The 16762-nt window shown below is 40.5% G+C and overlaps 1 protein-coding gene across 2 annotated transcripts; it reads right to left on the bottom strand.

Annotated features, from left to right (window-relative positions):
• Nucleotides 1–11677: 11677 nt before the first annotated feature.
• LOC109209112 (homeobox-leucine zipper protein HAT5-like) lies at nt 11678–14196 on the bottom strand. Of its 2 annotated transcripts, none has more exons than XM_019372292.1 (3): nt 13641–14196; nt 12646–13034; nt 11678–12530 (listed from the first exon to the last, which is right to left on the bottom strand). In XM_019372292.1, exons 1-3 carry the CDS (start codon nt 13762–13764, stop codon nt 12114–12116), a joined length of 930 nt encoding a protein of 309 aa, XP_019227837.1. In that variant the 5' UTR covers nt 13765–14196; the 3' UTR covers nt 11678–12113. The 2 variants fall into 2 exon arrangements, with proteins under 2 accessions (XP_019227837.1, XP_019227838.1); XM_019372293.1 differs by lacking the exon at nt 13641–14196 and adding an exon at nt 13328–13477.
• Nucleotides 14197–16762: the final 2566 nt, after the last annotated feature.

Genomic DNA, 16762 nt, shown 5'->3' with positions numbered 1-16762 from the left:
TATCACAAATCAGTACCACATGCTGTGGCGCGCAGCCCGATCCCATGATATCCTCACAACACAGGCCCTCGGCCTCACTCAGTCAGATCTCACTCAAGCCCCTCGCGCTGACAGTAAATAAGTACTCAGCTCAAAATATCATTTATGAAATCAAATGGAGTGAATAAAACCGAGTTATGAAAACAGTAAGAACATAACATAACTGAGTGCAAATATCAACCGAAAACAGTAAGGAAAACGGTAGTAAAAGCCCCTAAGGGTCCAAACAATCGGCACAAGACCCAGACACGGCATTTAGCCCCAAACACAATAATACATTCCAAAATATAACAATATCAAATAGTTTCCAAGTAAATATACGACTTAATAGATGTACGGGACGGACCAAGTCACAATCCCCAACGGTGCATGACCCCACACTCGTCACCTAGCGTGTGCGTCACCTCAGAATAGCACAATGAAGTGAAATCTGGGGTTTCATACCCTCAGGACAACATTTACAATCATTACTTACCTCTATCCGGTCCAATCTCTAGCCCGCGATGCCTTTGCCTCTCGTCTCAGCCACAACTCGCGTCGAATCTAACCAAAATCAGAACCATGACGTCAAAATATGCTAAGGGAACGAAGCCCATGCGAAAATAATCAAATTACTACACAAATCCCGAAATTAACCAAACCCGGCCTCTGGGCCCACGTCTTGGATTCCAATAAAATTTACAAAACTGGAATCCCTACATTCTCCCGAGTTCATACATATCAAATACATAAAAATCCGACCACAAATGACCCCTCAAATACCTAGATTTAAGTCTCCAATTTCCAAGCCCTAACTTCCAATTTGCTACTGATTTCCCTTAAATTTCATGCTAACAACGATAAAAATCACCATAATAACGAGCTTAGGAACCAAGGACCTTACCTCAATGAATCCTTCTGAAAATCTCCCTTGAAATGGCTCCCAAAAGCTTCACCGCAAATTAAATATTGAGAAAATGGCCAAAAATCGCGAAGGGTGGAATATATGGTTTCTGACCTAGCAAAACCGCTTCTGCGGTACAAAATCCCGCACCTGCGGTCCCAGGTGCGCTTCTGTGCAAATCACTTATGCGCCCCAGACCGCACCTGCGATCAAACCCCCGCACCTGCGCTATCGCATGTGCGCTCAATCTTCTGCATCTGCGGTTCCAGCGCCTCTTGCCCATTTCCGCATCTGTGACCCTAGTTGCGCTTCTGCGGGCCCGCACCTGCGCTCCCCAAGCCGCAGGTGCGGTTATGACAGGAACTTAGCGCTTCATCTGCATATTCCAACTCAAAATCTTCCGTCAACCATCCGAAATCACCACGAAGCCCCCGGGACCTCAACCAAAAGCACAAACAAGTTATATACCACTATCCACACTTATACCAATCTTCAAAACACCTCAAACAACATCGAATCAACCAAATCACATCAGATTCAAGCCTAAGGTTCCAAAAACTTTCAAATTCCGCTTTTGATCAAAAAGTCTACCAAACCTCGTCCGAATGACCTGAAATTTTGCACACACGTCACATTTCACAGAACGAACCTAATGCAACTTCCAGAATTCCCTTTCGACCCCTATATAAAAATCTCACCTATCAACCGGAAAATACCAAAATTTCAATTTCGCTAATTCAAGCCTAAACTTTTCACGGACCTCCAAAATACATTCTGATCACGCTCCCGAGTCCCAAATCACCCAACGGAGCTAACCAAATCATAAAAATTCTCTTTTCACGGACCTCCAAAATACATTCTGATCACGCTCCCGAGTCCCAAATCACCCAACGGAGCTAACCAAATCATAAAAATTCCAATCCGAGATCATATACTAGCAAGTCAAAACTTGGTCAAACCTTTCAAATTTAAAGCTTCAACTGAGAACTGTTCTTCCAAATTCGTTCCGATTATCCTGAAACCAAAACCGATGATTTACACAAGTCATAATACATCACACGGGGCTAGTCATGCTCGAGAACTGGCGAGCGAAGTGCAAAAGCTCAAAATGACCGATCGGGTCGTTACATGTTATACTTGTGGTGATCCGAGGCACATTGCTAGATTTTTCCCTCGAGCATCGAGCAGTTCTCAGCATCAGGGTTCTCGTGCCATGGTCCCGGAACTAGGTGCTTCACTGCCTGCTCAGCCAGCTAGAGGTAGGGTCAGACAGCTAGAGGTGGAGGTCAGGCCATTAGAGGTGGAGGTCAGGCCGCTAGAGGTGGAGGCCAGCCAGCCAGGGCCTGTCCTCGAGATGTAGTTCAGAGCAGTGGGGCCCAGCCCCAATGCTATGCCTTTCCATCCAAGCCTGAGGCTGATTCATCTGATGCGCTTATCACAGGTAATGTTTCAGTTTGCAGTAGAGATGCTCCAGTTTTATTTGGTCCGGATTCTACATATTCCTACGTGTCGTCCTATTTTACTTCATATTTGGTTATGCCTCGTGATTCTTTTAGTACTCCTGTGTATGTGCCAACACCTGTGGGAGATGTTTTTGTTGTAGACCGTGTTTATCGTTCGTGTGTGGTTACCATTGGGAGTCTTGAGACTCGTGTAGATATCCTCCTTCTCAATATGGTTGATTTTGATGTCATTTTAGGCATGGATTGGTTGTCACCTTATCATGCTATATTGGATTGTCACGCCAAGACGATGACCTTAGCCTTGCCGGGGTTTCCTCGATTAGAGTGGAAAGGGACTCCAGGCCATTCTACCAGTAGGGTTATCTCTTACATGAAGGCTCGGCGTGTGGTCGAGAAGGGGTTTCTAGCTTATTTGGCTTATGTCCGCGATTCTAGTGCGGAGGTTCCTTCCATGGATTCAGTACCGATTGTTCGTGAGTTTCCAGAGTTGTTTCCTGCAGACCTACCAGGGATGCCACCCGACAAAGATATCAACTTCTTTGTTGATTTGGCTCCAGGCACTCAGCCATTTCTATTTCGCCATACCGTATGGCCCCGCCAGAGTTGAAAGAATTGAAGGATCAGTTGCAAGATTTGCTTGATATGGGATTCATTAGACCTAGTGTCTCGCCCTGGGGTGCGCCCATTTTTGTTTTTAAAGAATAAGGATGGATTGATGACGATGTGCATAGATTATCGGTAGTTGAACAAAGTCACCATCAAGAACAAATATCCATTGCCAAGGATTGATGACTTATTTGATCAGCTTCAGTGTGCCAAGGTGTTTTCAAAGATCGAATTGAGGTCTGGCTACCACCAATTGAGGATTAGGGCATCCGATGTCCTTAAGATAGCTTTTCGGACTCGACATGGGCATTATGAGTTTCTAGTGATGTCATTTGGGCTGACAAATGCCCCATTAGCATTTATGGATTTGATGAACCGGGTGTTCAAGCCCTATATGGATTCCTTTGTGATTGTGCATATTGATGATATCTTGATCTACTCTCGAGTCGAGAGGAGCATGAGCAGCATCTTCGGATTGTACTTCAGACTTTGAGAGTTAGCCAGTTATATGATAAGTTTTCAAAAAACGAGTATTGGTTGAGCTCAGTCGCTTTCTTGGGGCACGTTGTGTCGGCAGGGTATTCAGGTAGACCCTAAGAAGATTGAGGTAGTTCAGAACTGGCCTAGACCCACTTCAGCTACAGAGATCCGAAGTTTCTTGGGTTTGGCGGGTTATTTCCGTCGGTTTGTGGAGGGGTTCTCATCTATAGCAGCCCCATTGACCAGGTTGACCCAGAAGGGTGCCCCTTTCAGATGGTCGAACAAGTGCGAGGTGAGCTTTCAGAAGATCAAGACTGCTTTGACTACGGCTCTAGTGTTAGTGTTGCCCACAGGTTCAGGATCTTATACGGTATATTATGATGCATCTCGCATTAGACTTGGTGCGGTATTGATGCAAGATGGCAGGGTGATTGCATATGCATCGTGGAAGCTGAAGGTTCACAAGAAGAATTACCCTGTTCATGACTTAGTGTTGACAGCCATTGTTCATGCGCTGAAAATTTGGAGGCATTATCTTTACGGCGTGTCGTGTGAGGTATTCACGGATCATCGAATATTGTAGTACTTGTTCAAACAGAAGGAGCTCAATTTGAGGCAGAAGAGATGGTTGGAGCTATTGAAAGACTATGATATCACCATCTTGTATCATCCTGGAAAGGCCAATGTGGTGGACGATGCTTTGAGTAGAAAGTCAGTGAGTAAGGGCAGCCTTGCGTTTATTCCAGCGAGAGTCTGCTTGCATTAGATGTTCAGGCTTTGGCCAATCAGTTCGTAAGGTTGGATGTTTCTGAGCCTAGTCGTGTTCTAGCTTGCACAGTCGCTCGATCTTTATTGTTTGAGCGCATCAGGGAGCGGCAGTTTGATGACCCTCATTTGGTCGTCCTTAGGGACGCAGTGCGGCACGCTGATGCCAATCAGGTTACTATTGGAGATGATGGAGTTTTTAGGATGCAGGGTCATGTTTGTTTGCCTAATGTGGATGGACTTCGTGAGTTGATTCTAGAGGAGGCCCACAGTTCCCGGTATTCTATTCACCCGGGCGTCACCAAGATGTATCGGGACTTGCACCAGTATTATTGGTGGAGGAGGATGAAGAAGGATATAGTTCCATACGTAGCTCGGTGTCTAAATTGTCAGCAAGTAAAGTATGAGCATCAGAGACCTGGTGGTTTGCTTCAGAAGATAGAGATTCCTGAGTGGAAGTGGGAGCGTGTCACTATGGATTTCGTTGTTGGACTCCCACCGACTCAGAGGAAGTTCGATGTAGTTTGGGTTATTGTGGACAGGCTGACCAAGTCAGCGCATATCATTCCCGTTGCAGTTACCTATTCTTCAAAGCGGTTGGCAGAGAGTTATATCAGCAAGATCGTTCGACTTCACGGTGTGCCCGTGTCTATCATTTCTAATCAAGGTACGCAGTTCACCTCGCATTTCTGGAGGGCAGTACATCGTGAGTTGGGCATGCAGGTTGAGTTGAGCACAACATTTCATCCTCAGACGGACGGACAGTCGGAGCGCACTATTCAGATATTGGAGGATATGCTCCGCGCTTGCGTTATTGACTTCGAAGGCTCTTGGGATCAGTTTTTTCCACTTGTGGAGTTTCCCTACAACAACAGCTACCAGTTGAGCATTCAGATGGCTCCCTATGAGGCATCATACGGTAGGCGGTCCCGGTCGCCAGTTGGATGGTTCGAGACTGGGGAGGCTCGGTTATTGGGTACAGATTTGGTACAGGATGCTTTGGATAAGGTTAAGATTATTCGGGATCGACTTCGCCCAGCCCAGTCTAGGCAGAAGAGTTATGCCGACCGTAGAGTTTGTGATGTAGTGTTCATGGTCGGAGATCGGGTGTTGCTCCGGGTTTCACCCATGAAGGGTGTAATAAGGTTTGGAAAAAAGGGCAAGTTGAGCTCTAGATATATCGGACCTTTTGAGATTCTTCAGAGAGTGGGTGAGGTGGATTACAAGCTCGCATTGCCACCCAACCTATCAGCAGTTCATCCGGTATTCCATATGTCCATGCTCCGGAAGTATCACGATGATCCATGCCACGTGTTAGATTTTAGCTCTGTTCAGTTGGACAAGGATTTGACTTATGAGGAGGAGCCGGTGGCTATTCTAGCCCGGTAGGTTCGTCAATTGAGATCGAAGAGTTATCCTTCAGTTCGAGTGCAGTGGAGAGGTCAGCTTGTCGAGACAACTACTTGGGAGTCCGAGTCGAACATATTGAGTAGATATCCCCACCTTTTCACCAGTCCAGGTACTTTTTTATGTTCGTTCGAGGACGAACGGTCGTTTTAGAGGTGGAGAATGTGATGACCCGATAGGTCATCTTATGTTTTGGAACCCAATTCTGCGCTTCGAAGCTTTAAATATCTTATTTTAACCCTCCTCGATTTACGTGTGCAGTCCGAGCGTGTTCCAGAAAGCTTTGATGGTAAAAACTGTGATAAATATGAAAAATTTGCTTTGGGAACTATTTGAGTTGACTTCGGTCAACATTTTGAGCAAACGGACTCGGATTCGTGTTTTGACGATCCCTGTGGGTCCGGATCGTGATTTGGGACTTGGGCGTATGCCCGTAATCGAATTCGGAGGTCCCTAGCCCGAGTTATCTGACTTGTTGAAATTTGATAGTTAAAGGCTTAATGAATTTGAAATGTTTGACCGATAGTTGACTATTAGATATCGCATCCGTATTTTGGTTCCGGAACTCGGTATAGGTCCAATACCATATTTATGACTTGTCTGTGAAATTTGGTGAGAAAGGGAGTTGGTTTGACGTGATTCGGACGTCTGGTTATGAAAATAGAAGTTTCAAAGTTTTCTTGAAAATTTCAATTGATTTGGTGCTCAATTCGTAGTTCTAGGTGTTATTTTGGCAATTTGATCGTGCAAGCAAGTTCGTATGATGTTTTTAAACTTGTGTGCATATTTAGAGCCTCGAGGGCTCGGATGAGTTTCGGATAGGCTACGGAGTGAAATTAGACTTAAAATGTTGCTGGTATTTTCAGTTCTGGTGCAGGCCTCTGATCTCGCATTTGCAAGATCAAGCATCGCATTTGCAACCTCTGAGAGGTTTGCATTTGCGAGCTACTAATCGCATTTGCGAAGAGTAGCTGGGCCACCTTATGTTCGCATTTGAAAAATATACTTCGCATTTGCGAAGTGGGACAAGAGGGGGCAGTGATCGCACATGCGATCAAGTGGTCGCAATTGCGGATGGTCAAGTTCGCATTTGCGAAGATAGCAGATGTGTGATGGTCTTCGCATTTGCGATTGATCCTTCGCATTTGCGGGGTTCGCATTTGCGAACCCCAGGTCGCAAGGGTTCGCAAATACGATATCTGCAACTGATCAAATATGACTTAGACGTGATTTTTGGTTCATTCTTCAAATTTTCAAACAAGAAAACCCTAGTGGCGATTTTTCAAAGAACTTTTCTTCCCCAAATCATTGGTAAGTGATTCGAAACTTGTTTCTTTCAATCTTCCACTATATTTCCTTAGATTTCAACCAAAAATCTTGTGTTTTCATGGTGGAAATTGGGGGTTTTGGGTTGAATTTGGGATTTTCCAAAAATGGGGATTTAGACCTCAAATTGAGGTCCGATACCAAGACAAATTACATAACCAGGCTCGGGGGTGAATGGTAATCGGATTTTGATCCTAATTTCGGGTTTGCACCAAGCGGGCCCGGGTGTTGACTTTTGCTGTCTTTTTCAATAATGACCTAAATTGAATTCTTTGCAATCGTGGATAGTTCCTAAGGCTTAATTTGAATCGTTTGGTTGGTAAATTGCTAGATTCTATTGGTTCGGAGGCTTGTATGAATGACAAAGCTGTGGTTGAGCTGTGAGTTTGGCCTTAGGAGCGAGGTAAGTATCGTGGTTAACCTTGACTTGAGGGAATAAGACTTATTTGTCTATTTGCTACGTGTTTAGATGTTGGGTACAACGTATATGTGAGGTGACGAGTACTTATGCGTTGTTGTCGGGTTTAAGCATGTGTGTGGGACTGATTTCTTGTAATTATTGCTTTTTTTTTATCATGTTATCCATGTTTAGACTAGTTATTGTTAAATTGATCGTTCTTATCATGTCTACAGATTTTTGGTGATAATTGAGTATTGATTTCAAAGTTGAGGTTGGTATTGTGGAACCAAATGTTGAAGTAAGACTTGTTCTTGTTATTCTATCTCCCTGTTGTTAATTGTTCATTGCTCTATGGTAAGGGAGAGTGTTAATGAACGAAGGGTGATGCCGTGCCATGTTGTGAGTGTTAATATACGAAGGATGATGTCGTGCCATATTGTGAGTATTAATGCACAAAGGGTGATGCCGTGCCATGTTATGAGAGTTAATGCACGAAGGGTGATGCTGTGCCATATCTATTGATTTATATTGTGAGGTTGAGAGTAAAAGCACGAAGGGTGATGCCGTGCAGTTTCATTGTTTCACTGTGAGGTTGAGAGTAAAAGCACGAAGGGTGAGGCCGTGCACTTTTCCTTACTCTATTTAATTATTTTCACTGGTCAAAGGAATATTGATTTTCTGGTTATCAATTCTGCTGAAATTTTCGTACCTTGTATCCCCTTTAGCATGTCCCCCTCCTGATATTACTTGTCCAGCTCGTATTTGTTATTATTTTGTACATATACTATTAATTGCATAGGTTTATTATGTAGGTGTCTTGTCATAGCCTCGTCACTACTTCGTCGAGGTTAGGCTCGACACTTACGAGTACATGGGTCGGTTGTACTCATACTACACTCTGCGCTTCTTGTGCAGATTTTGGTACCGGCCCTAGCTGATCGTGAGGTTAGCAGCTGGACTTGCTTGTCGGGGACCCAAGGTAGATCTGCTGGCGTCCGCAGACCCTGGAGTCCCTTCCTAGTTTCTTATTTATATTGTTTCCTCTCTTTTAGAAGAGTTGTATTTTCTTTCAGACTTTGTTTGTAGTAAATCTTAGAAGCTCTTGAATCGTGACACCATAGCCGAATTGTATTAGCTATTATGGGTTTTATGTTATTCCGCAAATTTGGTTTTAGCTTTTGTTTAGCTTAATTATTTTGTTGTTAAAATTGACTGAAGTTAACTTAAGAATCCCCTAACGTTGGCTTTCCTAGCAAGTGAATGCTAGGCGTCATCACGGTCCCGAAGGTGGGAATTTCGGGTCGTGACATAATTGTGTCTTTTTTATGAGTAGGATCATTGGAAGAGGAAAACGAGTGAAGGTTGCATACAAGGATGTCAAAAATACATGAAAAGAGCACGAAAAAACAAAAATTGGACAAGGCCAGGAACGAGGCGCCAGGCCTAGGGGTGTTCATCGGTCGGTACAGTACGGTAATTAGACATTTCGGTTCGGCATTTTCGGTATTCAGTTTCTTAAAATGCTATACCAATACCGTACCTAATTAAATTCGGTACGGTTCGGTTTTTCTCCTTTCGGTTTCGGTTTATTTGGTGCGGTAACTTCGGTTTATTCGGTTTTAATACTAACAGGTGCATAGAGTAATAGACTGTAATATTTTTAATTAAAGTACTCAAAAGTACAAAACTAAAAACGTTTGTTGACAAAAGTTTTGTCCAAAACAAGCAAATATCAACCGAGAGAGAGAAAACTATACATAAAGAAATAAATTTGATCATTAGAAATGTCTTGTTATTTGCTTAGAGTTAATTAATGAACTTAGAGAATAAAGAAAAGTAAAATTTCAGATTTTTTATATTTATGTTATAATTAATAACATGTGTATTGTGTAATATAATATATATTTCGGTACAATACCGGTAAATCGGTATTTCATTTTAAAATACAAAATACCATACCTAATACCAATTTTTTTAAAACTTAAACCAAATACCATAATATCAAATACTAAATTTTTTGATTTCGTTACGATAATTCGGTATTTACCAAATTATGCACAGCCCTAGCCAGGCCAGGTGAGGCAGAGCAGGCGTTTAGCCTCACGTCGCGAGCTTTGGATCGCGCCCCAGGCCGGTCCTCGCGAGCTCTATGGTCTGGATCCTTTCCCAGTCCGTGCATTAGACGTTTTCCACTCGGTTTTGGACTTGGAGACTCCGACCCTAGCCTATAAATACCCCGTAAACATGATTAGTGAGGGTTGGTTAATTTTCGAAGGCGGCAAAGGCCTAGAAACAAAAACGGAGCACGGAATTCGTCGAATCTTCCGTCTTTCATCTAGTGTTCATAGCTTCTATATTTAAAAACAATACTTTGATTGTTGCTAGGAACATGAGTGGCTAAGAACCTCATTATTTTGGGGTTATGGGTTGTTATTGACTATTGTTGTTTGACGGCTGATTATTTTGCTTGACTTATCATATTAATTTGTTTATTCAATCTTGCACTTAATTATTTTATTGCGTAGCTAACAGTAGAATACTATCTACGAATTTATAACTAAACTCGAAAATGGAAATTATAGATTGTATATAAGATTGAGTAGAGTAAGTTCTTGAATCCGGGCATCAGAGAATAGATTCGCGATTAGGATAGACATTCTAATTGTCTTACTTGGTTATTTTTGCAAGAAATATACATGCATTCTTGTTAATTCTGATTCTATAGACATATAGTATTAGGTTGGGTTGAATTGCTCAGGCGGTTATGAAGAAGATGATTGTGATTTTTATTACTAAATATTACTACGAAATTACGAAATATGCAAGAAATTCAAAGGTGCTAAGCAAACAAGCCAACACTTAGGAAGAATTCAATGAGATGGGAATATTTTAGGGTTATGGGACTAATGTCTCTCTTATTGCGTCCTTTCGGTTGATTTAATTACTTAATATATCTAATTTGTTGATTAACAAGGTTTATTACACTCGCGAAGTTCTTTTGGACGCTTCACTCTAAGTTATTCTAACTTCTGACCACAAGTGCTTTCTTTTTACTTTTTATTTCCGTAAAGGTCGAAGTCTGCCAACTACTCTCATCCAGTGACACACAGTCATTTTAGACAGCTTAACAAATGGTTTGGTTTTAATATGAAAGAGTATGGTAGGATGGAAGGGATATATCCCTCCATTCTTAAAAGACATTTCCGGCGGATGTGTGAAGCACAAAAGAAGAAAAAAAGGTTGTAGAAAATGGTTTTTGACTTTGTTTAACAAGGCTATAGGCCCTAGCTATATCAGTACCAGAGGTACATAAAAAAAGTCAACTTTGTTAAATAAATCAGGGATGGGTTAAGTATTAATAATGTGTCGAGCTACAAAAACAAGAGGCTTCTTGAATAATGGTCCTTTCACTTTCACCAGCTTGGAGGATTCAGATTGATATGTATTCTCATCACCTCCCCATCGCTGTTGGAGTTGCTTGATGGTATCATGTCATCTTACTTATCTCTTTAATTAGTTCGGGCTTATCATAATATCCTAGTTTAACTTAACGTCTTATCAACTCTTCAACCATATATCAAGGAATGAAGAATCATTTGGTAGAAAGCATTTAACCCCATAGTAAATTTATTAGGCACAAATTCGATTTAGTCAAGTTAGTAAATTTCAGTCGAAAAAAGAAGGTTAATAAATTTCAAATATTGAGTGCAAAAGAAAAAAACAAAAAAGCTTTTTCAACTAGACGTTTCCATGAATTGAATATATACCTCAAGTTGTGATGCACATAAAGAACATATACTTCATGTTATGTTGATACTCAAGAACTGAAAGCAATGACAGACCCAGAATCCTAAATTTGCTTTGATTTCCACAGAATATTCGAGGAACTATTAAATGTTAAATAATGGTTCACCAAGCCTACGTCCAGTTTCCCTTTTACAAGGCATTCCACTAAATCAACTTGTTTCTTTAAGAGGACAAGCAAAGAGTGATTTTACTTTTGCATGTAAATCGTGAATGTGTGATTTTGTCATTCAATCCACCAACGACTTCTATACTTTAGGAAGACTAGGACTTCCACTCGTACAATAAAGTGCAGTAAAAGTTTAACCCTTTATTATGGCGTAGAGTCTTTTGAGAAATATAGAAGATGAAGATCAGAAAGCTTGAGCTAGTAATTAATTGGAATTGAGTTATTTTTATTTAACGAACAAAATCGCCGTGCATCCGGCCGATCAAAAAAATAACCTAGGGAGGGGGGAGGGTTAAGTTATACTAATAGTCTATATATGAATGAAAAACTAACTATCAATTGGAACATCATAGAATTTAACAATTCAAGACACCAAAGAAGCAATAGCCCTTTGGTAAAATCATGTCATTTTACATGTTTATGGATTTATTCATAGTATTCATCAGAATATTACTTCCAATTAATGGCTGAGACTCAGAAATTAGTTGACAAAAGTTAAAACTTCACGAGAGGTACAATGAACAAGATAAAGCACTTTGCTACAATAGGATTATAAAGCGCAATACCCAAAAGTTCCCAACTAAGTGACCCATACTTTGGAACTTTGTTCCTTCAAAATGTACTGCCTATGGCCCTGTCTCCAACTAGATGGAGAGAGTGGAAGGTAGCAGGTACTCAGAGTCGCGAGTTGCATATAAGCTGCTGCCCGGACACCACCATAATCAAATCAAACAAAGGACATGTAACTATATATTACGTAAACTCAAGAACTTAAAAAGACCAGAAACCAAAGCCCTGATCTTCAACTGGATATCCAAAGCAGCTCAAATTTGAGGATGTCATGGGATAATGATCATGTACAACCTTCGCAACCAGATTCTTGCTCAAGTTTTCTTCTTCATCTTGAGATAAATCTGACTGGTCAGGTTCAAATGCATAAGAAGAATCACCCTGATCTAAGATAGAGGATTGCACCAGGTTTTCTGAATCAAACACATCACTTTTAACAGAATTCAAGTCTTTGTGCTGCTTAAGGGCAATAGCTGACAGTGTGGACATTTCATCCTCCAAAACTGGATCAATCATGTTTTCTTTTGGCGATGCATCGGAAAGTTCCTTTATATCAGAAGTAGCCAGTTCCCCCTTTTCTTTCTCCTTGTGTAGCAGCATATCAGTAAACTGGATAACCTGCGCAAAGATTGAATTCTCACATAAACATTGTCCACTAACTCAAAAATGAAACTTTACTATGACACAAAATCAAAAGGAGCTTGTGATTTCAGAATGTTATAAAGGTCATAACCTGAGCTCTTAGATCATCCTTCTCTTTGACAAGATTGATATAGTCTGCTTTCAGATTGTCATATTTATTTCTCAGCGCCTCATAATCATTCTCGAGCTGTTTTGTCCTCCATCGTGCACGACGATTCTGAAACCAAATCGCTATTTGGCGAGGTTGCAAACCGAGCTCTTTAGCAAGCTGGTCTTTTCTCTCTGGTTCCAGTTTGTTCTCCACCTCAAAACTCTTCTCAAGAAACTGTACTTGGTCAGCTGTAAGTCGCCTCTTTTTCTCCGGTTGATGTAAATATTCCTCCAACTCATCTGTTTCATTCTCTTCGACTGACTGAAAGAATGACCTATCTGATATGTTCCCTCCGTTTACACCACCAAAGCTGACCATGGAACCGGAGGCTGAAAGATTATAAAGTGACAAGAGAACAATTAGCAGAATATCAATCGACAAAATTCAATTCCAAATCCAAATTCCTTTTCATTTCAGTCGTTCACTGCACTAAATAAAAGTTCAATCATTTCCATCATTCACAATCTATGTATATACAAGTTCAATTTCATCATTCACATCTATTATCAAATAAAAGCTACCCCAACAGAATGATCCTATTCTATATAACACACCGAAAAAAATCACAAACTGATTAAAAGAATCAAGATCTGATCAGATTTATATCAAAGTTTAAATATACCAAATACAAAGATAGCATTATTCAACATATAACACAACGGGGTGGGAGTTGGAATTAATCCAAATATCATCGAGCACCAGAGGCGACTCCAGCATCTAGAGTCAGTGAGTTCTTGATCTTACTAGGTATAAGTTTAAACCTTTTTTCAAATCTATACGTAGTATTATGTATATGTAAACATAGTTGGATTGAACCCATGAACCTGCCCAAGATCTGCTTCTAAATTCATAGATGTTGTAACTTTTTAAAACGCTAATTACAGAATAAAATAATAAGGGTCAACGTAGATAAACAAAAGAGGAGAATTATGTACCAAGGAAAGAAGCAGGAGAACCAACAGCCTCTTTTGTAGCAAATGAAGACATAAGCCTCTGGTTCTGAAGCAGAATACCATTAAAACCAGCGGCATCGCCGTAGAACAATTCTGGACCAGCCATAGCTGCAGAATCGCTGTATTAAAGAACCTGATCAAGAAACCGCCATAAAGAGTTGTGATCAAGAACCGAAGATGGGCCTGATCTTGTGTATCTTTTTTCTTTGTTAAAGACTACTTTTGTGGTAGTTGTATATGGAAACACTTGTGACTTAGAGCTTGTGGCGAAAGAAGCTGGTGATAATAATTTCAGTGATGTGGGAAGTGTGAGAGCACCTGCTTCTGATCACCACCACCATCATCTACCCGGAATATGAATATAGACAATACACAGAGACTCTAGATTGAGTTTGAGTTTTGACAAAGATATTAGGAAGAGTGAAGGAGTTGGAGCAGAGAAGAAATGTGAAGATGGTTGTTTGGATGACAAGAGAGAGAGAGGAATGTGTAGGGCACTAAGTTTAGTGATTAATTAAACTTGGGAAAGTGGAAGGTTTCTTTCATTAGGGGAACTTATAACATGGTGGACAAAGCCAAATAAAAAGTACTCCCTCTTTGACAAAAAAAAAAAAAAAAAATAGTACTCCCTCTTTGACAAATAAATCTCCGTTTCAATTTAGATGACACGTTTTCCTTATTAGTTCGTTCAAAAAAGAATAATACAATCTTTAAACTTTTTATTTTACCTATTTTATTTTTAATGAGAAGTTTTTATAACCACACAAATATCATGGCCCCATAAAACTTTTACCCCTTAAACTTTTAAACTACGAATTTTAAAAGTCTTTTTTTCTTAAAACCCGTGTCGAACCAAACTAGTACAACTAAATTAAAACGGAAAAAGTAGTAGTTGAGCTCCAAGATTCTTGGATCTACTTAGTGGGAACATCCGGGTTTATTTACCATGATGGCCCTTGAAATATAGTAATCATTTTTATTATTTATCAATTTATGAAAAGGAAATAGGAAATGAGATTGAAGAGAAGAAAATAAATATAATAGGATTATGAAATTCAGAATGCCTATATGACAAGTAAAAGTAGTAGGTTCTCAATTTTTTTTTCATATACCAAATGTGGAACTTTGTCCGCATATTCAATAATCTTTTTCTCTCGAACTAAGTTCTACGTGGCCCCAATACCACGATTCACTGGTCTACCCCTCGAACTAAATTTCACGTGGCCCATTAACATGATTCATGGGTCAAATTACGAGATTCACCGTGTGCTACCTACATTATTGGAGCATTTAGAGCAACTGAAACTCGCAACTAGCTTCTTTTTGTGTGCGCATCTCCAACCTTGTAAGGGTAAGCAAATCAAGCACTGTATCATCACTCTTGCCATCACCATGCTTATTCAGTTGAACCTGAACTTTCATACTAGATGTTGAGCTCAATTAGCCTAGTTTTTACCTTTTCTGTTGTCAATCAATACAAAGGAAAAATAAAAGCTTTTCCTTAATATTATTTTCCTCCTAATATGCACATTTCATAAAATTGTGTCGTTGGACTCTGTCTCATACTATCATTTTCCAAAACTTCTACTTTTCATATATCACAATGATATTTAGAAATTTTGCTTGGATAAAGATAAAGGTTTGTTTACCTCAAAAATACGAGTAATAATAAATTTGATTTATGGTTTTAAACATATGTGATTTAATTCAATACCAATTAATAATCAAGAAATATGAAGTAGAAATGAAAGATAGAAGTGAATCAAACCAATGTTACTTAGCAGCGGTGACCTCGAGACAGTGACCTCGAGGTGGCTTAGGGCAGTAAGAACAATTAAGTAGGAAAATCAAAGTAAGGACAATTAAGCTAAGGGACAATTCTGATGAACAACAGGCAAAAAATAGAGAGTATATTCTTTGCTCAGTAAAAGGTGGTCTTACAAATGATTGGGATCCCCCTTATATAATGGGGGAACCCTAAATAAGGAATATTTCCATTTACAGTAGGGAATATTCTTGGTACAGCTATCTAACCGCCTAGTACGGAATTGTACAATCCTATTCCGTGATTTGTGCCATGATTTTGGGGACGTGGCAGGAATCTAGCTCGTTCTGGTACAAATCCATAACGGTACTATTTCGGGGTAGAACACGCCCGACCTCGGTATGCATCACGCTTCGCCTTCGAACTCGGGTCTGGTCCCTCGAGCTTGACCTGGCCTTACCCGGACCCGGACATCAGACGACCTCTCAAGTATATAGATCGAAGGCCTTCGATCTTGACCGCATACAGATAGTCCCCACATTTCTTAGAGTAAGATGATAAGAAACGTTTTTGATCCTCGTTTTCCCGAAGTCTTTAGTGATGACGTCATTTCTGTGATGCAGGCATTCGAAGTGACCGAAACGTCCCGTCGGTCCACTTCACCAAAACATTGAATGCACGCCAGTATTGGTCGGCCACTAGCGTCGCCGACCCGTCGTTGCCCTTCTATTAATATGAGGCGATTCCTCTGAGTAAAGAACTTTACTCTTTCTTTACATCTTACGTATCTTCATCTCTTTCTCTAATCACCCGTTTTCACTGCCTCTTTAAGCGCCAGAAAACACCAAGCTCTTGTAAGAAGCACCACATCCCTGTGCAACCCGTATTCTTTAGCTTACAGTCATGGCTAAAACTTCCAAAACGGTCCCAAAAAAGGATAAAGCGTCATCTTCTTCTACTTTTCGGTCGCTAAACCGGTGGTGCCGCCTACTCTTGAGGTGACCTCGAGGTGGCTTAGGGCAATAAGAACAATTAAGTAGGAAAATTAAAGTAAGAACAATTAAGCTAAGAGACAATTCTGATGAACAACATGCAAAAAGTAGAGAGTATATTCTTTGCTCAGTAAAAGGTGGTCTTACAAATGATTGAGATCCCCTTTATATAATGGGGGAACCCTAAATAAGGAATATTTCCATTTACAGTAGGGAATATTCTTGGTACAGCTGTCTAATCGCCTAGTACGGAATTGTACAATCCTATTCCATGATTTGTGCCATGATTTTGGGCACATGGCAGGAACCTAGCTCGTTCTGGTACAAATCCATAACAGTGCTATTTC

This window comes from Nicotiana attenuata, unplaced genomic scaffold, assembly GCF_001879085.1.
Source record: "Nicotiana attenuata strain UT unplaced genomic scaffold, NIATTr2, whole genome shotgun sequence".
NCBI lineage: Eukaryota > Viridiplantae > Streptophyta > Magnoliopsida > Solanales > Solanaceae > Nicotiana > Nicotiana attenuata.
The sequence above is the reverse complement of the archived record's forward strand: the minus strand, read 5'-3'. Positions and strand labels throughout refer to the sequence as shown.

Coding starts and splice junctions, on each gene's coding strand:
- LOC109209112 (XM_019372292.1), bottom strand. CDS start 13,764: ATGGCTGGTCCAGAATTGTTCTACGGCGATGCCGCTGGTTTTAATGGT. Junction 13,035..13,640: donor TTCTCCTGCTTCTTTCCTTG/GTACATAATTCT, acceptor ATAATCTTTCAG/CCTCCGGTTCCATGGTCAGC. Junction 12,531..12,645: donor AGGATGATCTAAGAGCTCAG/GTTATGACCTTT, acceptor ATCTTTGCGCAG/GTTATCCAGTTTACTGATAT.